The 27125-nt window shown below is 41.6% G+C and overlaps 2 protein-coding genes across 2 annotated transcripts in view; both read right to left on the bottom strand.

The window, feature by feature from the left end:
- The window catches only part of LOC129701510 (protein diaphanous homolog 1-like), a 62650-nt gene extending 59432 nt beyond the window's left edge, over positions 1-3218 (bottom strand). The window contains exons 1-2 of the mRNA XM_055642741.1: positions 2673-3218; positions 1559-1691 (exon numbers count right to left, since the gene is read on the bottom strand). Of these exons, the coding sequence (XP_055498716.1) occupies positions 1559-1691; positions 2673-2906 (367 nt within the window). The 5' untranslated portion in view covers positions 2907-3218. The remainder of the gene's footprint in view (positions 1-1558; positions 1692-2672) is intronic.
- A 503-nt stretch (positions 3219-3721) lies between these two features.
- Positions 3722-26296, bottom strand: LOC129701361 (protein diaphanous homolog 1-like). Its single transcript, XM_055642495.1, has 7 exons — positions 26287-26296; positions 24376-24474; positions 24051-24145; positions 22762-22863; positions 15317-15556; positions 11557-11686; positions 3722-6943 (listed from the first exon to the last, which is right to left on the bottom strand). The coding sequence occupies exons 1-7, from the start codon at positions 26294-26296 to the stop codon at positions 6609-6611; spliced, it is 1011 nt and encodes a 336-aa protein (XP_055498470.1). The 3' UTR covers positions 3722-6608.
- Positions 26297-27125: the final 829 nt, after the last annotated feature.

Below are 27125 nucleotides of genomic sequence, written 5' to 3'. Positions count from 1 at the left end.
ACTTGGCTAATAAAGTATTATTATGATTATTCGATAGTCAGTACATATGACAAAATGACAAACACTCTTGAGTCTGAAGAAGGGTCCCGACCCACTGAGTTACTCCGGCACTTTGTGTCCATCTTTGGTATAAACCAGTATTTGTAGTCCTTTGTTTGTACTCTTGACTCTGATACTTATTTCCATTTTCTGCTGCTGACAGACTTCCAACCCAATGTCATCATTTACTGCAGATTTGGAACAACCTCAATCATCAATGAGTACCTTCAGCAGAGTTTATTGGTGATCAAATAATTATTTTGCTAGATATTTTTTGCCACTCGTCACTTTAATTTCATGTTTTTTGTATTTTGTGTTTTATAACTGTTGGCAGATCAATTTCCCTCCTGGGATAAATAAAGTTCTATCGTATCTTATTTAGTATTGATAACAAATGCTCTCAAGGTAGGTACCAAATGTACAGCTAATTTCCTCCTCGTCTTCATAATTTACAAGTTTCTGCATTAGCAACAGTCTATTTAATCTCATGAGAAAGATATGACTGCCCGAAGAAGAGTCCTGACCCGAAATGTCCCCTATTCTTATTCTCCAGAGATGTTGCCTGACCCACTGTGTTACTCCAGCAGAGTTTGTTTTTGCTACACCCACATCATCAGTTCCTTGTGTCTACATGTGGCAAGACCACCAGCATAATCAAGGGCCAGTCTCACCCTGGTCACTCTCCTCTCCTCTCCCATCAGGCAAGATGTGCAGAAGTGTGAAAACATATATCTCCAAATTTAGGGACAATTTCTTCCGTTATCAGGCAACTAAACCATCCTACAACCAACTAGAGAGGTGTCCCCATCTTTTTGTTCTTTTTAATTTCATATAGCACAGCCACTCCTCTTGCCATGTTTCCTTTCATTTCTCCTCTCACTAGGAATCTATTTCCTCACCCAGACATCCTGAATAGAATACAGAACAGATCCTTGAGCTCAACATGTCTGCACTGATCACAATACCAAAGCTCCACTGTCCACGTCATAACTTGCATTAATCCACATTTGCTCCTTGGGTTGTGGGGCTTATGGCCAACACTGCTTCCTAGTTGGACAAGGTCTTAATTTTAATGTGTAGGAAGGAACAGCAGATGCTATTTTTTTAAACCGAAGATAGACACAAATTGCTTGAGTAACTCAGCAGGTCAGGTGGTGTCTTTGGAGAATGAAGAAGCTGGAGAATGAATCTAGTCTGAAGTAGTGTTCCGGCCTGAAACGTTACCTATTATTTTTCTCTAGAGATGCTGCCTGACCCCCTGAGTAATTCTAGCACTTTCTGTCTCAATTTTGATATTCTCTTTAATATCAAATCCATATGTGCATCACTTTCTCTCTTCTAACATCCTCTTCTATTTTAATATTTAACACCTGGATTCAAAACAACTTCTATTGTTTTATTAATTTAAAGATGCTATGCATAAATGAAAATTGTTCTTAATTTTGGCAATAAAACCAAATCTAGAATTAAAATGTAACTGCAACAAAAAGCTGTGGAATAGAAAAAAAGGAAAATGTACCTGAATTTATGTCAATGATAGAATTCTTCTTTAGTTTCTCTTGTCTGTCCTTCTCTGCTTTCTCTTTGGCAAGTTTAGCTTTTTTGATTTTCTCTTCTGCCTCTTTCCGTTTCTTGTTCTCTGCAACTGATTGCTGAAAATGACAAAGGGGACTTAAAAGAGATAAAAGCTGTTTTTTCTTTAGTGCAGTACACATCAAAGGCACACGTGATGCAAAATATGACCGGTGCTGTACAAAAATGTGAGCATGGTCAACGTCAAAATAACTTTAGACTTTAAAGATACAGTGTGGAAACAGGACCTTTGGCCCACTGTGTCTGCGCCGACCAGCGATCATCCAATACGCAAGCTAGACACTAGGGATAATTTATACAATCTCACCAAAGCCACTTAACCTACAAAACTGTACGTCTTTGGAGTATGGGAGGAGGCCGCAGCATCCGAAGAAAACCCACGCGGTCATAGGGAGAATGTATAAACTCTATAAACAAGATGTACAACTCTTAAACAAGATAAACAAGACAAATTACCAGTTTAGACCAGAGATACAGTGCGGACACAGGCCCTCTGGCACCGAGTCCGCGCCAACCAGCGATCACCCCATATACTAGTACTATCCTACATACCAGGGACAATTTACAAATTACAGAAGACAATTAACCTATAAACTGTTTGTAGTACGGACGGAAACTGGAGTACATGGACAAAACCTTGATCACAGGGAGAATGTACAAACTCTGTACAGACAGCGCCCATTGTCATGATCGAACACAGGTCTCTGGCGCTGTGAGGCAGCAACTCCACCAATGTGCCACCCTAACTTCATAGAAAGCTTCACCCTCATTTCAGAGGGACCATAGAACCCTGGATTAACATTTCACCCACCACCAACATGAACTGCACTCTCTCATTGCAGGACAGCCTAGATTTTGTCTTTAAATCTTTGGAATGGGACATGAAGATAAACATCCAATTTGATCTCAGGAGAAGTACTATGGAGCCACTGCGGATGTTGTGACTAATAAACCACAATATCTTAGGTTGGATACAACAAATTGAGCTTTCATGGGAATCTGTGGATAAATGCCGATCGTTTGTGTAATTAAGCACTCACCGAAAACATACTCTTGAAGTTGCTCAGATCACCAAAGAACTCTTCAACAGATGTTTTCTTGGAATCAAAGACAAAGTAACGTCCAAGCTCTTCAAAGTCCTCCTCCATTGTTTTATGAATATCTGTTAATTTTTCGAACTGTTCCCTTGCTCCTGTTATGAAACTGTACAGACACTTAAGGAAAAAAACCTTGATATAGTCAGTCATATAGCACAGAAACAGGCCCTTATCCATGCCAAGCAAGATACCCTATCTAAACTAATCCCATTTACCCGTGTTTGGCACATATCCCTCTAAACATTTCCTATCCATGAACCTGTCTAAGTGTCCTTTAAATGTTGTTATTGCACCTGCCTCAACTACCTCCTTTCACAGTTTATTCCATACACCACTACGCTCAGAATGTAAAAAGTTGTTACTCAGGCGCTATTTCCCTTTTCAACTTAAACTTATGTCCTCTGGTTTATTGGTAATTCTGTTGGTAATTACTAGCTATCCATTAGTAACTCTTCCGTTGAGGAACGAGTTTCAAGATTTATAATAATGATGGATTTATAATGGTGATGGAATTGTACTCCTAAGTCAGGATGGCAAGTGATTTGCAGGGATACATGCGAATGAAGGAGCATCGATGTTCCGAAAGACCATGCCTTTCTTGATGGCTTTGGAGGTCGTTGTTCTAGTGTTGCAGTGCATTTTGCACATGGTGTTGCTATGTTGTACCATCAGCAGAGGAAATGAATGTTTATGGTGGCACAGGCATTAATCAAGCAGGCTGCTGTGCCCTGGGTGGTGTTACACTTTCTGAGGGTCGTCAGAGCCGCTCCCATACAAGCTACAGATGCGAGTTCCATTGTTCTCCTGACTCGTTCATTGCAGTTGATGGAAAGGGTTCAGAGTGTACTTAAGTAAGCCACTTGTTTGAGAATGCCCAGCCTTTACTTGCTCTTGCAACTAGCGTTTCCATATGTCTGGCCCCCCTGGCTTTCTAGTCAATGGCAACGGCACATGATATTGCTGGTGGAAGATTAGTTGATGATCATGTTACAGACGTCAAGAATACATGGAAGATTTTCTCTTATTGGAGATAGCCATTGCTCAACACTTCTGTGGAGTGAATGCCATCTGCCAACATAACCCATTCAGGAGCCTTGTTCAGGTCTTAACTCATGGGCTTCTTCATATTGAGGAACTTGATGTAAATTCAACATTGTGCACTGATCAACAAACATCCCCACTTCTGATTTTAGAATGAAAGGAAAGTAATTGTGAAGCAGATGAATATTGTACTGTTAGGACACAGGCCTGAGGAACTCCTGCAATATCCTGGGAGTGGGGCAATGGATATCTGACAAGCAGCCCACCTTCCTCTTTCTGATATACGACTCAATATTGGAAGCTTTACGAGACTACGAATATACTGCAGCTGGACTACAAATGTAATTTTCCTTTAATGCTTGTTCGAATATTGCAACTTTAATGGATATTTCATATAATAACTACAATTCAATAAAGTACTGAACAGTTCCTGACAATTAGAGCTGATGGCAGTAGTTATAGTTTTAGTTACGAATCAATTTGCATTATTATTTTAGAAAGTTAACATTCACTGAGAAAGTAGAAATATGTCACCTCTGTTTTACTGATTAATTTCAAACAATTTCATGCAAAATAAATAACAATATCATTAATGTGGGCAATATAAACTGTTAATTCTTTACTAGTATAGTCCAATTCTACATCTCTTCCATGTGCTACTATATTACATAAACTCTAGAATAAATTATTATTTTGCAAATGCATTAAAAAAAACTTTAAAATCAAAGGTGAAACATAGGTTAATGGTAAAGCTCAAATATTAAGATGATGGGTGGACAATGCTGAATCTCTTCATGAAAGAGCATAATATCCCATCTATTTCTAATATTGTTATTGTGCTTACAATGGATTTAAGGTATTCCCTTGTACATTAATCAAGTTGTATAAGATTACAAACAATGGGGTTGATGACCTATATATGAGCCACACCATCTGTGGTATTGGATGAGAACTACGCACCACAAGGATGTCTTTATATTTGTTTGTGTTCCCAGTCGATCTTCCTGCGTTACAACTGATCATTTTTTTCATGTTGTAGTTGATGAAGAGTTTCCCTTCTATTTAAAAGATATTAAGTAAAAGTCAGTCTTCAAAACGTGCACAGCTACATTTGGACAGCAACCTTTACCTGTGCATGCTTTCATGATTTACTATTATTTCATGTTTTAAACAGAAGAGGAATCCTTCATCCAACAACAAGAAAAACAAGACAAATGATCAGTTTGGACTTTAGAGAAACAGGCCCTTTAGCACCAAGTCAGCGATCATCCCATTCACTAGCACTACCCTACACACTAGGGACAATTTACAACCTGCAGAAGCCAATTAACCTACAAACTTGGCCATCTTTCGAGTGTGGAACGAAATCGGAGTACCTGGAGAAAGCCCACATGGTCACAGGGAGAACATACAAACTTCGTACAGACAGCACCTGAGGTCAGGATTGAACCCGGGTGTCTGATGCTGTAAGGCACCAACTCTACCGTTGTCCCACTGTGCTGTCCCTAATTGTAATACAGGAACCAGAGGTCAGACCCCAGCTCATACAATGACATAGCATTTCTGATGCAATGAAAGGCAATTAATTTACACTGTTACAAGGTATTATAAGCAGTCCACAGTAAAGCAACATGCCATTCTCAGTATCCTTCTATTTTCAGCATTTAACAGTATCAAAATACCTTTCCATTTCTAGTTACTGAATACTTTGATTTTTCAAGAACAACTCATTTTAATTCCACCACAGTGAATCACTTCATCAATTTCACTCTAGGTAAAAACAATGCAAATGTTTACATGGGAAGAACATGGAATATTGCACAACCATGCTGAAATGGATAATATTAATATCAAATTGCAATATTATTTGTGTGGATAAACAGTTACCAAAACACATGTCAAATAAGCCCTGCATAGTATGCACCGTTGAAGGAGCAGCTCTTGCATTGTGTCCAAGGTCCAGGATTGAAGCAAGGCTCATTCTAGAGAAACGTAAGTATAATAATGACTTTATTTTTCAGGGTATCACTATTTTGAATCTTTTACCCCTTGGTAAAAAGCAACCATTTGCTCATCCTGTAACTCATCTTTCACTCTTTGCAATGCAGCTCTCATTGGTTCTATTCTTGGCTTCTCCATCTTTAACAAGGGATAAGTACGTAAATCTTCATTCATACTTGTCTGTGCAGAATGTGAAAGTTAGTCTTTGAACTAACACATCTTATTCATGAGTATTCATCCAAGTTTTATTACTTCTCTTTTTTTTTTAAAATAAAGAGTTTCGTACTCTTCATATTACTTCCTGTTGTGACTTTGCGATTGCAGCTTTATCTTTTCTCACATCGGAAAATTGGAACATGCTCCATTTCTTTTTGGCATTTTCTGTAATTTGAAGACTTTAAAAAAAAAAAATCTTTGCTTTTCCATTTACAGCTCACTCTCTCTCAGATGTGTACTATTCATGGTACGACGATTCTAGACCAACAAAGCATTCAAAAATTAGAGACAGAAGGATCAAAATGCCCTTTGATAACTTTAAAATACTTACTGGAGAATGCTATTTATTTGACTGTACTATTTATGGACATAAATGACCAGAATGCTGCAATTAAAACCAGGCATTTATCTTCCTGACTGTAAATGCAGGGTGCAGGGCCAGTCTTGAGTTTCCTGTTGGCAGTTACTTTGATTTCCAAAGCCACTACCACTCTGACACCTACCTGGAAGACCAAAGTCCGGTCTGCTCACTCAGGTGGGCTAAAACAAACAGCCAACATTAGTTCAGAGAAAAGCAAGGCCAATATTTAGTCCTCAAGAAAAGCAATTGCAAGAAACTGATTAGGTGACAATTATCAAAGCTGTAGGAGGTTGTTGAGCATCGACTGGCTGCCTCATTTCCTGCAATGTAGTAATGGACATCCTGAAAGTAATATGAAAGCTGCTGTTTGATTCTTTCCAATTTTGGGTTAAAAATATGAAGCACATATGGGGATGAAAGCAACACCTAGTATTAAAATAGGAAACGCCCTTAGCAAAGAAAAAGGATATTGTCATTTTCTCGACAAACTTGTCTTGAGTGTCGTTGGATTGTGGGAAGCTATCAATGTCCTTTTGCAGTCTAGCAATCTGTTTCCCCATTTGTTCCACATTCTTCTGCAGTAATTCTGCTGAAACTGTAGACAAGAAATATATTAAGTGCCTGAAAACCGCTTACTTGGCAGCTTCTCAATTATGCACTGAGTGACATACAGGAATAGATCCGAGCCACAATCATCCTCACGAAATAAATTAGCCAAGGTTACTAATTGTCATCCAGTGATACCAATAGGGACTTGTCTAAGTGTACAGGCTGCATGAGGAAAGGCTTGTATAACTTGTAGAGTAGACCTGATAGGATATACTTAATCAGTGAGGAACATACTTTTTGCCTTCTTGGAGCTCGACATTGAGAAGGTAATGAAAGTTTGGAATGCCCACCCACATATTCACAAAATATGTGAAGGCCCATCCACATGTATTGTGTTAACTGTTGAGTGAAAATCCAAGTTTGATAAACGGATGAAAGTGCATGTAGTTAGGTCATGGATCACTCACAAATTCACTGAATGATGAACAAGTATGAGGAACTAAATGAACAAATCCTGTTCATATATTCCCGATCAATGCATAATTAACTACTTTATTTGCTAGAGATTATACAGACTTGAATAGACGACACAGTGGTGCAGCAGTAGAGTTGCTCTTCGTGGATACGAGAAAACCACACCTCTTTTCCCTTTACATTTTTAGCTTAGTTTAGTTTATTGTTGCATGACATCCCGTTAACGGAAAGACTAAACATGATTACAATCAACATTGTCCATGGTCTTAATCTACTTGTCTTCCTTCTACCATATCATTCTATTCTTGCGCAAACTAAGCTTTCTATCACCAAGACTGCTTTCTGAACATCTCATCAATATCTCAGGCCAACCCAGACTCACTGAAGTATTCTTCCCTCCACAACTTCACTCTTTGCCTGCTCCTGTAATGTTTTCCAGCACTAGAGACCTTTTGAAGTTGATGTACAGGTGCACAACCTTTTATCCGAAAGCCTTGGGACCAGACGCTTTTCGTAATTCAGAATTTGTCGGTCTTGGGAATGGAAATTTTTTAGCGTAGACTTTAATGGCTGGCTCAGTGGTAGAGTGTTCGGCTCATATCCGCAAGGTCGCGAGTTTGCGCCTTGATCCCGGCAGTTACTCGGTCGCGAGTTTGAGTCTTCAATGTCGTTTTTTCTTGCAGAATAAATGTTTGTATGAAATGCAGTGTAGGAGAGGTGTACTGACTGTGTGGGCAGAACTTTGGAAGTGATTGCCCACCAGTCTAAAAAGCCGCTGTGTCTCCCTGTCCCTGGGATAGCAGGGGGCGATCAAACAGCACAATACCCCCCTCCCCCTCCAACTCCAGAGGAATCCGCTCCCCGATGGGCTGCTACGGCGACAAGTGGCAGTTTGCCCACAGCCCGAGCTGCGCCACCCCAAGAACACCTTGCACACCATCAGCTTCTGCCCCTACGTGTTCCTCTGGAGTTGGAGCGGGGCTGGGCTGGAGTTGCTGCTGGCTGTGGGTCTCTGGGATCTCCGTGCTTGCAGTGGGCCTGGGGGTCGCTGTCCCGTTGGTCCTGACGTCTCCGGCCACCCCCCTGGACTGGAGCTGAGACTGGGAACTGTACCGCCCTTGCCCCCTCCCTCTGCAACTGCAAACAACCACACTCTCCTGCAAGGGCGGTACAGTTCCCGGAGGATAGCAGGTGGCCGGAGACGTCAGGACCAACAGGAACCCGCTCCCCGATGGGCCCCTACGACGCCCCGAGCTGCGCCCCGTCATCCGCAACCCAGGTTCCTCTGTAGTTGGAGCGGGGCTGGGCTGGGCTGCTGCTGGCTGTGGGTCTCTGGGTTCTCCGTGCTTGCGGTGGGCCTGGTGGTCGACGTCCAATTGGTCCTGACGTCTCCGGTGACTGCACTGACCTGCTGGCAGCCATCGCCGACTTGAAGACAGTGCAAAGCCCCCGCGCCGGTGCAATGAGCGGGGAGCTGGAGAGGGGAGGGAAGGGGTCACACACAGGGCCGGGGAGCAGAGGGGTGTAGGTGGGGTGAAACTGAAGGGAGCGACAATCTGCTGCTGCCTACACTGTGTATCGTGTCTACCGTGGGAACTTTTTAACGCAGCTGGCAGGTAGCAGCATATTGTCAATTATTAACCCTCCCGCGCAATATACTCTCACCTTCTCTTTTATGGATGGGGATTTAGTTCCCCTTTCTTCCAGGACCGACCGGAGGTTCCGCTGTCACCTCTGCGGGCCGCCCTCGGTGAACGTCCTGTCTCTCTGTCCCTGGAATAGTAGGGGGCGATCAAACAGCACAATACCCCCCTCCCCCTCCAACTCCAGAGGAATCCGCTCCCCGATGGGCCGCTATGGCGACAAGTGGCAGTTCGCCCACAGCCCGAGCTGCGCCACCCCAAGAACAAGACGTTATTCTTGCACACCATCAGCTTCTGCCCATACGGGGAGCGTGTTCTTCTGGAGTTGGAGGGGGAGGGGGGTATTGTGCTGTTTGGAGCTGGGGCTGGGCTGGAGTTGCTGATCTGGGATCTCCGTGCTTGCAGTGGGCCTGGGGGTCGGTGTTCCGTTGATCCTGACTCTCCAGTGACTGGCACTGTGCTGCTAGCATCGCGACGTGAAGACAGTACAAAGCCCCCGCGCCGGTGCAATGAGTGGGGAGCTGGAGAGGGGAGGGAAGGGGTCACACACATGGCCGGGAAGCAGAGGGGTGTAGGTGGGGTGAAACTGAAGGGAGCGACAATCTACTGCTGCCTGCACGCTGTTAAAAAGTTCCCATGCAAGACTCACGATACACTGTCTTCGAGGACCGACCGGAGGTTCCGCTGTCACCTCTGCGGGCCGCCCTCGGTGAACGTTTTCAAGGACCTTTCTTCAAGGACCGAAAAAATGTCGCTATTCGGAGGTTTTCGTTATTTGGATCGTCGGATAAAAGGTTGTGCACCTGTATGCCTTCAGTTCTGGTCTTTTGCATATCTTCCAATTCTATTAATCCACCAATTGCGACGGTACCTTTAAACTTATACGTTTATTTTTATTGGGACATTGGTGACAATGGTGACTTTTGCTGTCCATCCCCATTTGCCCTGAATTGAGTTGATAGGTAGTAAAAATAGGTAGTAAAAATCAACTGGTTGATTTACTAATACGCCCAAATGTCTTTAGCAATACAGTGTAGCAATCAGCCCGTATACGAGTGACAATTTACAGAAGCCAATTAACCTACAAACCTATATGTCTTTGGAGTGTGAGAGGAAATCAGAGCACCAGGAAAAATCGCACGCGTCATAGGGAGAGCGTGTGAACTCCGTACAGACAACACCTGTAGTCAGGATCAAACCCGGGTCTCTGGCACTGCATGGCAGAAACTCTGCTGGTGCATCACTGGGTATTAGAAAATGTTGTTCTCAGATAGATACTTTTTAACAAAAGTTGCTTTTGGAGCAATTTGGCAGGATCATGTTTGCAGAGAGCTTTTTTGTTCAATTCCAGATTTAATTGATTATATGAAATCAAATTCCTTCACTGAAATGGTGGTGTGCCAATTCACATGACTAGATTATTGTTCTGGAACTCAGGCTGTTCAGAACCTTAAAACACTGCACTGCCATACCCATCAAGAGTAAGGATTCCATGCCTGGTTTATGTCTTACAAATGTTCTCTAAATTTATCCAGTCGTTTCTCTTCCCTTATGATCTGCCATGACCATACCTTTGGTCATCTGTTACCATGTTTTATTTTATATAGTTTACCATTCTGTTAATAATACCTGTACAAAGCATTTTGGGATGCATTACACAATATTATCTCCACAGACAGCAGAAGCACGTTAACATTTCTTTCTCAGGAAACTTTATTTAGATTTTCTTTTCCACAGACTAGGCCAGATATTTTGCCCATTTCTGGGGGCGGTTCCAAATGAGATTGTTTTTCCACACGTCTTTGGAATGTGAGAGTAAACTAGAACACCTAGAGGAAACCCTCGACGTTACAGGAAGACTGTACAAACTCTAAACAGACAGCTTCCGCGGTCAGGATTGAACCTGGGTCTCTGGCGCTGTAAGGCACCAATGCTACCGCTGCGCCTCTGTGCCGCCCTATTATTTTTCATTCAGTTGAAAAATGCTACGAAAGGGTTAAGGCAATTATAGCATCCAGACGCAGCAAAAGCTCTTGATGGAACCACAGTGAGCCCTAGCGATGATAATCTTTACTGCAAAATGAGTATATTTCAAACCAGTGCTCCAAATTATTAATTAAACACATACAAATCCCTATCAATGTAGGAATATGAATACTGTATTGTCACATGTGACGGCACAGTGAGATTATTTGCTTCCATACACAATGTATACAAATGTGCATATGTAGACAGGAAGCCTGGTCCCGCTGACGTCCATGGGCTTGCATCAATCACAAGCTATTTGTCCCTCTTAATATGATTCTGCGTTTTAATATATTTGAGAGATATAAAAAAAACACTGCACCATGCCAGTAAAGCAAACAGAAAGCTGGAGGCAAAGCGTTCACTGCTAAGTAGGTCAGAGGCAGAGATGACTGCTGCACCAGCTCTGATCAATGGCTACCCACTTCACTGGGTGCATTAATGGATGGTGAGATTAATACTTTCTGGTTATTATCAAGGTCATTCTCCGCTTACACGCCTTATGCATATTTTTTACCTCGGCTTGCTTTTTCCACATGGTTTAGATCCTCAGTGAAGTGAATAACCTCGGGGTACTGCTCTTCACAGGTTTCTGCTAAAAAGTGCATCAGTGTCATCTTCTGATCAGATGATTTTGTATCTTTTAACTGCAGAGAAAATAAAACAAAGTACAACCTTAATTTTATTTTTAAAATAAGGTTTGCAGAGGCAGTGTATTTTTGTCTGACAAAGCTGAATTTTATTGCCATGGGAAATAAAACTGCATCTTCCCAGTGGTAGTAAATGCTACCAGGGAAGCAGTTCTGATGGTGCTGGACCGCAAGTGCTTTACCTGATCTTAATCTTTGTCATGAGAGTGGGGCTAATTAGGACACAGAGAAAAATATTATAAACATTGTTCTTGTTTAATAAGTCATCCATTAATATTAGTGTATTTACCAGATGTGGGACACGCAGACAGGATCTGCATTTATAGCTTGTCCTTACTTACCCTTGAGCTTAGCAGCTTGCTACACTGTTTCAGAAGGCAGCTAACAATCTACCACCATTCTTCAGACTTTAGAGATACAGGGCGGAAACATACCTTTCAGCCCAACGAGTCTGCACCGACCAGCGATCACCCCGCACAGCAGCACTATCCAACACACTAGGGAAAATGTACATTTTGTTACCAAAGCCAATTAACCTACTTTGTGCATCTTTGGAGTGTAGGAGGAAATCTGAGCTCACGGAAAAATCCCATGCGGTCAGAGAGAATGTACAAATTCCATACAGACAGCACCTGTTAGGCACTGTTGCTGTAAGGCAGCAACTCCACATCTGTGCCACTGTGCCTCATAAATAGGCAAAGTTTCGGATTGTGACCCAAATGTGACTGGAGAACAGTCCCGACCAAAAACATTGCCTCTTAATTTCCTCTGAGATGCTGCATGACCCGCTGTGTTACTCCAGCACTTTGTGTCTTTTTTTGTCAACCAGCATCTGCAATTCCTTGTGTCACCATTCTATAGGTTTGGAATCACTCAGATCAGAATGCATACAAATGGCTGATTTGCTTTTATATTGATCATTAGCAAACCAAATGTTTTACAGCAATTGACTCTCTTATGAATCTCTTCTTTGATTAGTTGGATGTTTAACTAGGTGGTATAAGTAGGAGGGAAAGGCATTAAGGACCCAAACTGATCATCAGCACTGTCAAATAAATGTCTGTGCGATGGCACAACAAAGGCAAGATTGAGTTAAGTGTTATGTCCTTCATTTATCCACTATTGAGTAGTTTGATGATTAAGTTTAACTGAACTAATTTTACTCTAAATGCAAGAAACTGTCCTCAGTACAGTGGTAACCATACCTCTCCCAGTTTAAAACTATGGAAGGGAGTTGCAAAATAAGCAAACAAAATGTAACTTAAAAAATGTTTGGAATATACAGAACATTTTTAGAATTCGTTCAGACAACCTGCTACATTTGGAATCCCATTTAACATTGACATTTGCCTAGCATCAGAACACAAGAAATAGCAGATATAAGGTGTGTGGCCTCTTTAGCTTGCTCTGTAATATGACTCTATTTTCATATCCTGCATACTCTTTGATTCCATTAGGTGTAAAATACCCCATCTCAGCTCATAGCACACAAGATGGGATAGAGCACTCAAAGAATTGTAGTCTTAAATGGTCAATTTATGATGGTGAGGCTGCCCACCTAACTCTAGATTCTCCAGCTTAAGATAATGACCTTAAAGCATCTATCCTATAAATCCCTTCAGATCTTATCTCAACGAGATACTATCTCAACATTTAAGAAACACTTACACAGGTGCATGGATAGGATAGCTTTAGAGGGATATGGGCCAACCACAGGTATGTGGGACTCGAGTAGTTGGGGCATGTTGATCAGTGTGGAAAGGTGGGCCGAAGAGTCTGTTTACTGACAGTATGACTCTATGCCTCTATGAGATCACAATTCATAATACCTAAATGCTATTTCTCCTCAGTCTCTCCTTACAAAATAATTCCACATTCAAGCAATTAATCAATCACCGTGTTATCAAAGTAATATCAAAGCATCTGCTCCAGGATTTCATTCCAACCTTCCATGTGGGTTCCTTGTTCAGTTGCACAAATGAGCGGAAAAAAGAGAATGGGTTTTTTGACAGATCTTGAAGAGCTCAAACTAATCAATAAATAATGAGTGAAAGTATTATGAAACCATTAGCATTACTGGTTTTGCGCATTGACAGGGATGCACTGGGCATAACCAAGCTTCTTTATCTACTCCTGCATCAAATAAGAATATTAAAAAACAGAAAACTGGAGATGAAAGTAAGATTTGGTCCACTCAGTCCATGGAAATCACTAATATTTTCAGGAATTAGTTTAAGATTTTGTTAATGGGGCTTTGATCACTGTGCACATCGGGGCATCATATAATGTTATCATCATCTCTCAAAAAAACTTGTTTTTATTTAGTCATTCTTTTGGGATCTATGCATTGCCAGCAATGGCAATCTTGCCCATTCTAACTTCTCACGAGAAGGATGATGAGCAACCTTCTTCAACCACCACGGACATTTTGGTGAAGGAACTCCCACAAAACAGTTGATTAAGCTATGATGAATTATGATGGCTATCTAATTCAAGATAGTGGGAGGCTTGGATAAGAACACATGTGGAGGTGATGATTTTATTTGCATGAAGCCTTATTCATGGTGGTATAGAGCACAGAAAAGTACAGGGTCAGGTCCATCGGGCCACAATATCTGTGCCAAACATGATGCCAAGTGAGACTAAGGTCATCTGACTGCACATGATCCATACCCCTCCATATCCTACCTTTCCCTCGCTTCCATCTTGCTCCTACCACATCAAAAGGCAGATTACTATCTAAATGGCGTCAATTTGGGAAAAGGGGAAGTACAACAGGATCTGGGGGTCCTTGTTCATCAGTCTATGAAAGTAAGCATGTAGGTACAGCAGGCAGTGAAGAAAGCAAATGGCATGTTGGCCTTTAAAAAAAAAAGGAATCGAATATAGGAGCAAAGAGGTCCTTCTGCAATTGTGCAGAGCCCTAGTGAGACCACACCTGGAGTATTGTGTGCAGTTTTGGTCCCCTAAGTAAGGAAGGACATTCTTGCTATTGAGGGAGTGCAAGGTAGGTTTACAAGGTTAATTCCCGGGATGGCAGGACTGTCATATGCTGAGAGAATGGAGCAGCTGGGCTTGTACACTCTGGAGTTTAGAAGGATGAGAGGATATCTCATTGAAACATATAAGATTGTTAAGGGTTTGGACACGCTAGAGGCAGGAAACATGATCCCGATGTTGGGGGAGTCCAGAACCAGGGGCCACAGTTTAAAAATAAGGAGTAAGCCATTTAGAACGGAGGCGAGGAAATACTTTTTCTCACAGAGAGTGGTGAGTCTGTGGAATTCTCTGCCTCAGAGGGTGGTGGAGGCAGGTTCTCTGGATGCTTTCAAGAGAGAGCTAGATAGGGCTCTTAAAAATAGCGAAGTCAGAGGATATGGAGGGGAAGGCAGGAATGTGGTACTGATTGGGGATGATCAGCCATGATCACATTGAATGGTGGTGCTGGCTCGAAGGGCTGAATGGCCTTCTCCTGCACCTATTGTCTATTATCTATTGTCTATCCATGCATTAAAAGCCTTGGGATTCTCATTAATCCTACTTGCCAAAGACATTTGGAATTGTATTTTATCTGCAAGAATTATACACAAATAGGTGCAACACTCACAGTACAGCAGTCCCACTTACTTTGCAAAGGAAACTAATGTTGAATCCATATGCTCCAGCATTCCGTGACCCTGCATTCATGAAGTTCCCCACCAAAAGGACGATTTCCATTAGCTTGGAAAAATTTTCACTGGACCTCACTTCCTCACAGGCCGCTTTCACCGACACAATGTCTGGTTTGAGGTTGTTAACTTGTTCTTCAAACTGCAGCTGAAATTGTATGGCGTTCAGTCGAGCCTCCAGGCGGGGCACGGAGCTCAACTGTGATTGGGAAGTACAAACACAATTCATGAATTCTTCAGAAACCAAGAAAACACAACATTAACATGTCTTTGTCAGCTTTGTTTCAGGTGCAAGCAAATAATCCGGGATTACTGTGTGCTCGTCAGTGATGGATAGGCATGCATAAATCAAGCGTGTTTCATTGTTTAGTTTAGTTTGGAGATTGAGCTTGGAAACATCCCCTTTGGCCCATCAAGTATGCGCCGACCAACGATCGCCCATACACTAGTTCCATCCTATAGATTAGGGATAATTTACAGAAGCCAATTAACCTGCAAACCTACACATCTTTAGAATATGGGAAGAAACCGGAGCTCCCAGAGGAAATTTATGCAATCACAGGGAGAACGTACAATCTCCATACATCAGCACCAGAGGTCAGGATCAAACCTGGGTCCCCGGTGCTGTAAGGCAGCAACTCTAATGCTCTATCATATGCATATTGTCATATGTCCTGAAATGGAACAATGAAATTCTTACATGTAGTCTCAGTAGACACTCAGTAGACACCATATTAAAATAAGTCTAATATATACAAACAAAAGAAACAATAAGATGCAAAGACAAAAACAAAACCCCAAATCACTAGTGAAATCAAGGCTGATCATCTAAAACGTTCTTGCTTTCCCCCCATATCCCTTGATTCCTTTAGCCCTAAGAGCTAAATTAACTCTCTTGAAAACATCCAGTATATTGGCCTCCTCTGCCTTCTGTGGCAGAGAATTCCACAGATTCACAGACTCTCTGGCTGAAAAATGTTTTCCTCATCTCAGTCCTAATTGCCTACCCGTTATTCTTAAACTGTGACCCCTGGTTCTGAACCCCCAGTGTCGGTAACATTTTTCCTGCATCCTGCCTGTCCAATCCTTTAAGAATTTTATATGTTTCTATAAGATCTCCTCTCATCCTAAATTCCAGTGAATACAAGCCCAGTCAGCCCATTCTTTCATATGTCAGTCCCGCCATCCGGGGAATTAACCTGTTGAATCTACACTGCACCCCCTCAATAGCAATAATGTCCTTCAAAAAATTAGGAGACCAAAATTGCACACAATACTCCAAGTGCCGTCTCACCAGGGCCCTGTACAACTGCAGTGGGATCTCCTTGCTCCAAAACTCAAATCCTCTCGCAATGAAGGCCAACATTCTTCACTGCCTGCTGTACCTGCATGCTTACTTTCAGTGACTGATGTACAAGCACACCCAGGTCTCGTTGCACCTCCACTTTTCCGAATCTGACACCATTCAGATAGAAACATAGAAACATAGGAATTAGGTGCAGGAGTAGGCCATTCGGCCCTTCGAGCCTGCACCGCCATTCAATATGATCATGGCTGATCATCTAACCCGTATCCCGTACCTGCCTTCTCTCCATACCCCCTGATCCCCTTAGCCACAAGGGCCACATCTAACTCCCTCTTAAATATAGCCAATGAACTGGCCTCAACTACCCTCTGTGGCAGAGAGTTCCAGAGATTCACTACTCTCTGTGTGAAAAAAGTTCTTCTCATCTCGGTTTTAAAGGATTTCCCCCTTATCCTTAAGCTGTGACCCTTGTCCTGGACTTCCCTAACATCGGGAAAATCAATCTTCCTGCATCTAGCCTGTCCAACCCCTTAAGAATTTTGTAAGTATCTATAAGATCCCCTCTCAATCTCCTAAATTCTAGAGAGTATAAACCAAGTCTATCCAGTCTTTCCTCATAAGACAGTCCTGACATCCCAGGAATCAGTCTGGTGAACCATCTCTGCACTCCCTCTATGGCAATAATGTCCTTCCTCAGATTTGGAGACCAAAACTGTACGCAAGGTAGGCATGCAGGTGCAGCAGGCAGTAAAGAAAGCGAATGGTATGTCTCACCAAGACCCTGTACAACTGCAGTAGAACCTCCCTGCTCCTATACTCAAATCCTTTTGCAATGAAAGCTAACATACCATTTGCTTTCTTTACTGCCTGCTGCACCTGCATGCCTACCTTCAATGACTGGTGTACCATGACACCCAGGTCTCGCTGCATCTCCCCCTTTCCCAATCGGCCACCATTTAGATAATAGTCTGCTTTCCCGTTTTTGCCACCAAAATGGATAACCTCACATTTATCCACATTATACTGCATCTGCGTTGCATCTGCCCACTCACCCAACCTATCCAAGTCACCCTGCAGCCTCCTAGCATTCTCTTCGCAGCTCATACTGCCACCAGTTTTGTGTCATCCGCAAACTTGGAGATGTCATACTTAATTCCCTCATCAAAATCGTTAATATATATTGCAAATAACTGGGGTCCCAGCACCGAGCCTTACGGCACCCCGCTAGTCACTGCCTGCCATTCTGAAAAGGACCCATTAATTCCAACTGTCTTCCTGTCTGCCAACCAGTTCTCTATCCATGTCAATACCCTACCCCCAATAGAATGTGCTCTAATTTTGCACACTAATCTCTTGTGTGGGACCCTGTCAAATGCTTTTTGAAAGTCCAGAGGCATCACATCCACTGGCTCTCCCTTATCCATTCTACTTGTTACATCCTCAATAAATTCCAGAAGATTAGTCAAGCATGATTTCCCCTTCATAAATCCATGCTGATTTTGACCGATCCTGTCACTGCTTTCCAAATGCAATGCCATAACATCTTTAGCAATCGACTCAAGCAACTTCCCCACTACCGATGTAAGGCTAACTGGTCTTTAATTTCCCGCTTTCTCTCTCCTTCCTTTCTTAAAAAGTGGGGTTCCATTGGCTTCCCTCCAGTCCACAGCAACTGATCCAGAGTCGAGAGATCATTGGAAAATGATTACCAAGATTTCTAGGGCCCCCTCCCTGAGAACTCTGGGATGCAGACCATCAGGCCCTGGGTATTTATCTGCCTTCAGTCCTAACAGTTTACCTAACACCATTTTCTGACTAATGTGGATTCCCTTCAGTTCCTCACTCCCATTGGATCCTCGGTCCCCTAGTATTTCTGGGAGATTGTTTGTGTCTTCCTTAGTGAAGACAGAACCAAAGTACTCGTTTAACTGTTCTGCCATTTCCTTGTTTCCCTATATAAATTCACCTGTCTCTGATTGTAAGGGACCTACATTTAGGGTCTTCACTAAACGTTTCCTTTTTACATATCTAAAGGTGCTTTTAGTCAGTTTTAATATTGCCCACAAGCTTTCTTTCATGCCCTTCCATCCCTCCCCCCCCCCTCTTAATTAACCCCTTTGTCCTTCTCTGTTGAGTTCTCAGGTTTGCTGCTTCCTCTGGCCAAATTATATGACTTTACCTTGGATTTAACACTATCCTTGATTTCCCTCGTTAGCCACGGTTGAGTCGCCTTCCACGTTTTATATTTTCGCCAGACAGGGATGAACATTATTTGAAGTTCATCCATGTGGTCTTTAAATCTTTGCCATTGCATCTCCACCGTCAATCCTTTAAGTATAATTTGCCAATCTATCCCAGACAATTCCCGTTTCATACCTTCAAAGTCTCCTTTCTTTAAGTTCAGGACCCTAGTCTCTGAATTAACCATGTCATTCTCCATCCTAATGTAGAATTCCATCATATTATGGTCACTGTTGCCCCAGGGGCTCTGCACAACAAGATTGCTAACTATCTGTAGCTGCTCCTGAACCTGTAGCTGCTCCTGAACCTGGGCATTAAAGTATTCAGGTTCCCATGTCTTCTTTCCATTAGCAGGAGTGAAATGAGAGCTTGGCTAGGCCGGGGGAGAGGGGGGTGTCCTTGATGCATTTTGTAGAGAACTCGGGGAGCACCACTCAGGGCCTCCCACTTCTATTGCCTGCATTGTTTCCGTCATGACTTCAATGGTTCTTCATTTCAGATCACTTTGCATCATAAAACATGAAATGTTTTGTATGAATTACAATCTGTATTTCCTTCTCAGTGGCATTATTTTTCAGATTATGAGGAAGGCTGTGAAAGTATATACCGGGATATAGATCTGCTACAGAAATAGGCAGAAAAATGGCAGATGGAGTTTCATCCAAGCAGGTATGAGGAGTTGTACTTTGGGAGGTCAAATGCAAGGGGAACATATATAATTCATGGCATGGTCCTTAACAGCATTGCTATACAGAAGGATCTTGGCTTTGCAATTCCATAACTCCCAGAAATTGGCAACACATGCAGATAGAGAGCTAAATAAGGTATATGGTCTGCTTGCTTTCATAGGAGCATTGAGTATAAGGAGCAAGAAGTCATGATACAGAGTTATAGAACTTTGGTTAGACTATATTTGGATGATTGTGTACAGTTCTGATTGCACCATTACAAGAAGTATTTGTAGGCTTTGGAAAGAGCGCAGAGGTGGTTGATCAGAATTATGTCTCCATTAGGGGGTATTAGCTACAGAGAGAGGTTGGACAGACTTGGATTGTTTTCTCTGGAATGTCAGAGGTTGTGTGGAGACAGGGTAGAATCCTTTTTCCAGGATGGAAAAATCATGGCTTCAAAATGAAGGGGGCAATGTTTAAAGGAGTCAGGAAACTATTTTTTCACGAGGGTGGCCAGGGGTGCTGGTTGAAGAAGAAACATTAGTGGTATTTAAAATATCTATGGGTAGGCATATAGATATGCAGGGAATGGAGGGATATGGGTTATGTACAGGTGGATAAGTGATAGTCTGAGAATCATGTTCGGCACAGACATTCTGGGCTGAAAAGCCTGTTCTTATGCTGTATTGTTATACTGTATTGCTATAACCCAAGAATGAACGACATAACACAAATGGTGCAGTCTCCACAGTAAGGGGAGTAGAATAGTAATCGGGCATTGAAGTACACAGAAGCGTAACAATGCCCAGATTTTTATGAAGCGCGTTATTCAAATTAAGGAAATCAAAATTAAGTCTGTTTGGAAATTGCCATTGCAGTGCTAAGTGAGATCTATAGTGGCACTGAAATAGCTCAGTTGGGAGGACGTTAGAAGATCTAAAGATCCTTATTTCAATCCTGGGTTTAGGGCAGCATAGTGGCACCGTTGGTTGAACTGCTGTCTCACAGTGCCAGAGACCCGAGTTCGATCCTGAGCCTGGGTTCTGTCTGTGTGAAGTTTGCATGTTGTCCTTGTGCCTGTAAGGGTTTCCTCCGGGTGATCCGATGTTCTCCCACATAGCAAAGACGTATGGGTTATTTTTAGGTTAATTGGTCTCTGTAAATTGGCCTTAGTGTGTAGGGAGTGGATGAGAAAGTGGGCTACCATAGAAGCAATGTGAACGGGTGATCATTGGTCGGTGTGGACTCGGTGGACCAAAGGGGCCGTTTCCTTGCTGTATCTCTAAATTCCATAAAGTTCCATAAAGCCTGATTTTAGAAAGTAGTAAATCATATCACAATGAAAGGGGATAGGTGATGAAGATAAATTGATTTACGATATTAATACATGGGAAGCAAGGTTAGCTCAAGATGAAATGAATCATAATAAAAGGCTGCAAACAAAAAGACAGTGCATCACAGGATTTAATATCAGAGTTCTGCTGGATGTGACCCAAAGATCAGTAAAGAAAAGGGGAAATCAATTTTTCTTCTGCCTAATCATCATCCTTCTCTGACATTGCAAAGAAAATCTAATCTCATCCGTAGCACAACATCCTTGAATTAATGATTTAGCTTTTTAACATTCATTGACTATTCATGGGTCAGTTTCTGCGGCTGTGCTGATCATGTGTGACTTTGGGTGTCAACAGCCAACTCAGTTTGGAGGTTAGACACAAAAAGCTGGAGTAACTCAGCGGGACAGACAGCATTTCTGGAGAAAAGGAATAGGTGACGTTTCAGGCCGAGACCCTTCTTCAGTCTGAGAGTCGAGGGAAGGGAAACGAGAAGATATAGATGGTGATGCAGAGAGATACAAATTAATTTAAAAATTACAAAAAAAGTAACGATGAAATAGGAAACAGTCTAGTTGCCAGGTTACTAGTTGCCAAACATTTTAACTGTCCTTCCCATTCCCATGCTGACCTTTCTGTTCTAGGCCTCCTCCACTGTCAGAGTGAGGCCACACGCAAATTGGGGAAACAGCATCTCATATTTCTTTTGGGCAACATTCAACCCTGTGGTATGAACGCTGATTTATCTAATTTCAAATAACTCCTGCTTTCCCCCCCCCCCCCCCCCCCCCCCCCCCCCCAAGTTATGCTGTTAGTTCCACTGTTCCCATCCTTGTTTCCCTGTCATCAGCACATCTTCCCAAGAAAACTATGGACCATTATGGACTTCACCCTTCCTGAGGTCGTCTGTTGCCGGCCATGTTTTGTTTTTGCCTTTTTTTTTCTAGTCCTCCCTCCCCCAACCCCTCCACCTCTGTCTTTCAGTCCAGATCGTCCCCTATTCCTTCTTTCCGGAGATGCTGCTGATCCACTGAGTTCCTCCAGCATTTTGTATCTATCTTCAGTTTAGAGAGGCAGTCTTATTAGATGGTGCATGTTCAATGCACCAAATTGCAGCACAGTGCAAAGTAAAATGTAATGCTATCTGAGTACATGTTTTGGGGATAGAATAATACAAAGGTATGAAAGGTAGGTACCAGAATATAAGATTGAGGTGATTTGGTATGTTGATGAAAATTCTCTTGAATTTATGCAGCTGTACAGTAGAGAGCATATTGATTGGTTCCATCACGGCCCGGTTCGGCAACTCAGACGCCCAGGAATGATGGCTTTGGCAAAAAGTGGTGTATACCACATGGTCCATCATGGGTACTGACCTCCCCATCATCAAAGGGATATAGAAGAGGCGCAGCCTAAAAAAGGCAGCCAACATCATCAAGGATCCACACCACTCATTTCACTCCTGCCATTGTTAAGGTGGTATAGAAGTCTGAAAACAGTAATGTCCAGGTTCAAAAGCAGCTTCTTCCCAATAACCATCAAGCTCTTGAACACCAGGAACTCTAACTAAACTCTAACAAAACTCTGAACTGCCTGGTTGCACTAGGCACTTTGTTTTTGCACTATATTGCACATATTTTTTTTTTGTTTGATATATTATCTATTGAGTATTATGTTTACGAACCTGCTGTGCTGCAAGAATTTAATTGCTTCATTTCGGGTCATAGGACAATAAAACACTGTCGACGCTCCTGAGTCTTATTATTATACACATTATGACTCTGCAAACATCACCAAATGAGGACTACTTTTTTTCTGGTTGCTTTTAGTACATGAATACAAGAATACATACTATTACGATAAACTGCTCTGGTTCCGAGAGATCATTGTATTCCTCTTTCAGCTCAAGTAAAGCATTCAACTGCTCCTGCGATGGAAGCTGCTTCACAAGGTTCTGAAAAGAAGGCAGATGTATATTATTACCTACAGTTATAGCAATGTCTTGACTGAAAACTGCTAGCATGAATATTATAATGAACTATAATGAACAATCATTTGACCATCACACGATCAAGAAACATGGTAATGACAAAAATAATTACAAGCCAACAAGAAATCAGTTTAAAGTTAATTGCAAAATTGATCATTACATGTTTTCAGGCACATTAAAGCTCCAATGACTATTAGATTAAATTTCATAAAATGTATTAACAGCAAGGACTGCCAACTCATTGACAACATCTTTCAGGGATCTGACCTAAGCATAGAAGATGTTGGAAACAATCAGCGTAATTCAGATTAATGCAAATGGATGCTCGATTGTTGGTAGAGACTCAGTGCCAATAAACAATAGACAATAGGTGCAGGAGTAGGCCATTCGGCCCTTCGAGTCAATGTGATCATGGCTGATCATCCACAATCAGTACCCCGTTCCTGCCTTTTCCCATATCCCCTGACTCCGCTTCTTTCAGAGCCCTATCTAGCTCTCTCTTGAAAGTATCCAGATAACCGGCCTCCACCGCCCTCCGAGACAGAGAATTCCACATACTCACAACTCCCTGTGTGAAAAATGGGACATGGGACATATTTCCATCCCATGTGCCTTATGCCTTTGGAACAAGTTTGTATCTATGTGCTCTGTTAATTGTGGTTACAATTAGTCTGATTGTACGGCAAGCAGTGAAGAACCAAAATGAAACATGTAGTCAGTATAATTTACACTTACAACAAAGATAATTATGTAGATTGTTTTTACAGAGACAGGCAGAGGAGAGAAATGATGGAAGTGGGGACAATGTTGAGGTGTATAATATTGAACTCCATCCAATCCATCCTGGTCTAACCCGTCCCTACCTATGTCCAAGACTCTTCGTCTCTCCAATGACTTCCATTTTCTAGGCCCCCACTTCCTCATCTTTACTATGGATAAACCACAGCCATCTTTGGTATAACCCAGTTGCAGTTCCTTCCTACACTAAATGTTTCACCTAATATGCCATTGGGGAGCTAAATGATGTAAAATATTGAATATAGAACGTATTGATTATTAAAAGGGACAGAAAACCAAAAAAAGCGTTGGATCCATCCCACATTTATGATGCGAGTTGTAAACTAGTTTTAGTAATAATAGGGAGTACTTGCTTGGATCAGTGATTCTGTAAGACGCTTCTCATCCACCTCAAGAATCATTCTTTTTATTTCTTCATATGGCAAGCGGTGAGAACCCAAGAATATAGCTGTACAAAATGAAACATATTACATATATGTGCTGTTATTTAAAAAGTACATTTACAATAAAACTAATCAAGTAGAAATTCCAACAATCATGATAAATTATTCAACAATCATCTACGATGAAAGTGGATTCTTGGTTTTGGTTGATCTGATTTGTTAATCATTTACCTTATTCTATCAGACCAAAGATTAATGGACACATACAAATAGACAACCTAATCAAAGAACTTACACAAATTCTGAGCTGTTTTGCCATCCAATACTTTAAGTTCTTTAACTTTTTTCTTTTGTGATATTTTTTTCTCATCTGTGTCTTGTTGTTCCTTTTTAGCTGTGCATAAAAAAAAATAACAACGCTAGATTTGATGTCCGACAGTTGAAACACAGAATAAAAGTATAAATCAATTCCAAAGCTGTAATACTCCCAGACTGCATGCTTAATTATAAGGTGACCCAATAAGTGTAATAAAGTTGAAAAATAAGCACAACTATGAAAATTATTGGTGGTAAGATTAAGAAATAATTAGCTTGAAGCACAAACTGGAGGCAAGCACATTATGAGGGGGTGACCACATTGAAAGTTACCAAATTGTGAAAGGCCTAGACGGAGTGGATGTGGAGAGGATGCTTCCACTAGTGGGTGAGTCTACGACCAGAGGCCATAGCATCAGAATAATAAGATGTACCTTTTGAAAGGAGTTGAGGAGGGACTTCTTGAGTCAGAGTGTGGTGAATCTGTGGAATCCATTGCCATAGAAGGTTGTGGGGGCCAAGTCAATGGATATTTTTAAGGCGGAGATTGACAGATTCTTAATTAGTAAGGGTGTCAGGGATATAGGGAGAAGGCAGGAGAATGCGGTTGCGAGGGAAAGTTATATAAAGCGGCAATTAGTAGACAAAGTAGACTTGATGGGCCAAATGGCCTAATTCTGCTCCCGTAACTTATGAACTTATATCTTCTAGTTTGTGAGTTTCGTACTTCTTCCCCCCCTCTCTCTTAGGCTCCAAATTCAACTTTGCAGTGACATTACTCTTGCTTCCAAATCAAAGACTGACTAGCTTCAAAATCATTTACTTGGACACATTTCACCATGGCATTAAGATACTTAGTTCTGGAAAGATGAAGAATTGGTTGGAAAAGATAGAAAAATAAGTTTGCTATTCTATTATATATTTCATATGTGGAGTTCTCTGCTCCAGAGTGGATTTCTCTGCTACAGAAAGCAGTGGAGGCCAATTCACTGGATGTTTCCAAGAGAGTTAGACTTTGCTCTTAAGGCTAACAGAATCAAGGGACATGGGGAGAAAGCAGAATTGGGGTACTGATTTTGTTTGATTAGCCATGATCATATTGAATGGCGGTGCTGACTAGAAGGGCTAAATGGCCTACTCCTGCACCTATTTTTTAGGTTTCTATGTTTCACAACTTTGGATGTGACAAAACATCTTCTGTATACTGACAGCTGGGTTTCAAAACTGCCCTTACATAATTGAACTTCATTATATTCCTGCTTGTTTACTTTCTGGCAGTGGCGGCACAGTAGCGCAACAATAGAGTTGATGTCCTACCATGCCAGAGATCCGGGTTTGATCCTGACTACAGGTGCTATTCTGTACGGAGTTTATACGTTCTCTCTGTGACCATGTGGACTGTCTCTCAATGCTCTGGTTTCCTCTCACACTCGGAGGGCCTACAGGTTTGTAGGTTAATTAGTTTCGGTAAAAATTGTAAATCATCCCTAGTGTGTATGACAGTGCCAATCTACGGAGATCGCTGGCCAGCGCTAATTCAATGCGCCAAAGAATCTGTTGCCGCGCTGTTTCTCTAAACTAAACCAATAACATTTTACATCCAATAACATACATTATTTAAATGCAGTCACCTTTGTCAAGTAGCTAATTTGTGCACAGCCACACCTCAGATATATCAAAATCTCATCATTATTCAATTTTCCACCTTGTAGGAATCACAAACTATAGTGCAATATGTAAATGTTTTAGGATACTACTGTCATTACCCAATGGACATCCTGCATAGTGTCTTACTACATACACTCAGTATATCTCAAAATGTTTCAAAAGTTTGATTGTAATCATGTATAGTCTGGATAGCATGCAACAACAAAAAAAACATTTCCCTTACCTTGGTACATGTGACAATAACGTTCTTTTGCCAACTAACAAATTTGTGGCCTCTAGTTACCAATTGGTCTCAAGAAAATGAAAATAATCTTCCCCCTTTTAAAAGTTTTTTTACAAACTGTTTCCTAGAATGCGGCACAACCACTGATTTATCAAAATTTAACTTTTCTCCAGATTCAGAGACAGCTTCTTCCCATCTGTCATGAGGCAACTGAACCACTCTATCAATAACTAGAGTGGTCCTGAGCTACAATCTACTTCATTGCAGGCCCTCTGACTATTTTTAATCAGATTTCTCTGGACTTTATCTTGCAGTAAACATTATTCCCTTTATCATGTATCTGTGCACAGTGGATGGCTCGATTGTAATCATGTATTGTTTTTCCGTTGACTGGCCAGCAGCAACAAAGGCTTTTCACTGCACACGTGACAATAAACAAAACTGCAAACTACCTTTTATTTTATATTAAATATCTCTTTCCATCAAGTTTAGGATCCCATATGTTTCATTTAAAGCAGTTTCTGTTTAATTAACTGATGTCATCAGCCAGAATTCTGATAAGGGTTTTATAATTAGTCTCAGAGCTTCTGGATTAGAAAGAAGCAGAAGTGAAATAAAACAATTGACAAAAGGTTGTTCAATTAGTTCTGCAGATAAGTAGATGTTTCCATTTGGCTGAATGACATGTGGGATACATCCATTTGTACCTTCAATATAGGTTGAGATCTTCCCAAAAGTAACCACAAAATCATTATGAAGGCAGAAATAGGCAAGATTATAGAATCAGTCTTTGGAATTACATTCCTTTGAGATTTACATTTTCCAAATGAGAGTAGCAG

This window comes from Leucoraja erinacea, chromosome 11 (genome assembly GCF_028641065.1).
Source record: "Leucoraja erinacea ecotype New England chromosome 11, Leri_hhj_1, whole genome shotgun sequence".
Lineage (NCBI taxonomy): Eukaryota > Metazoa > Chordata > Chondrichthyes > Rajiformes > Rajidae > Leucoraja > Leucoraja erinaceus.
Note: the sequence above shows the minus strand (reverse complement) of the source record. Positions and strands in the feature narration are given on the sequence as shown.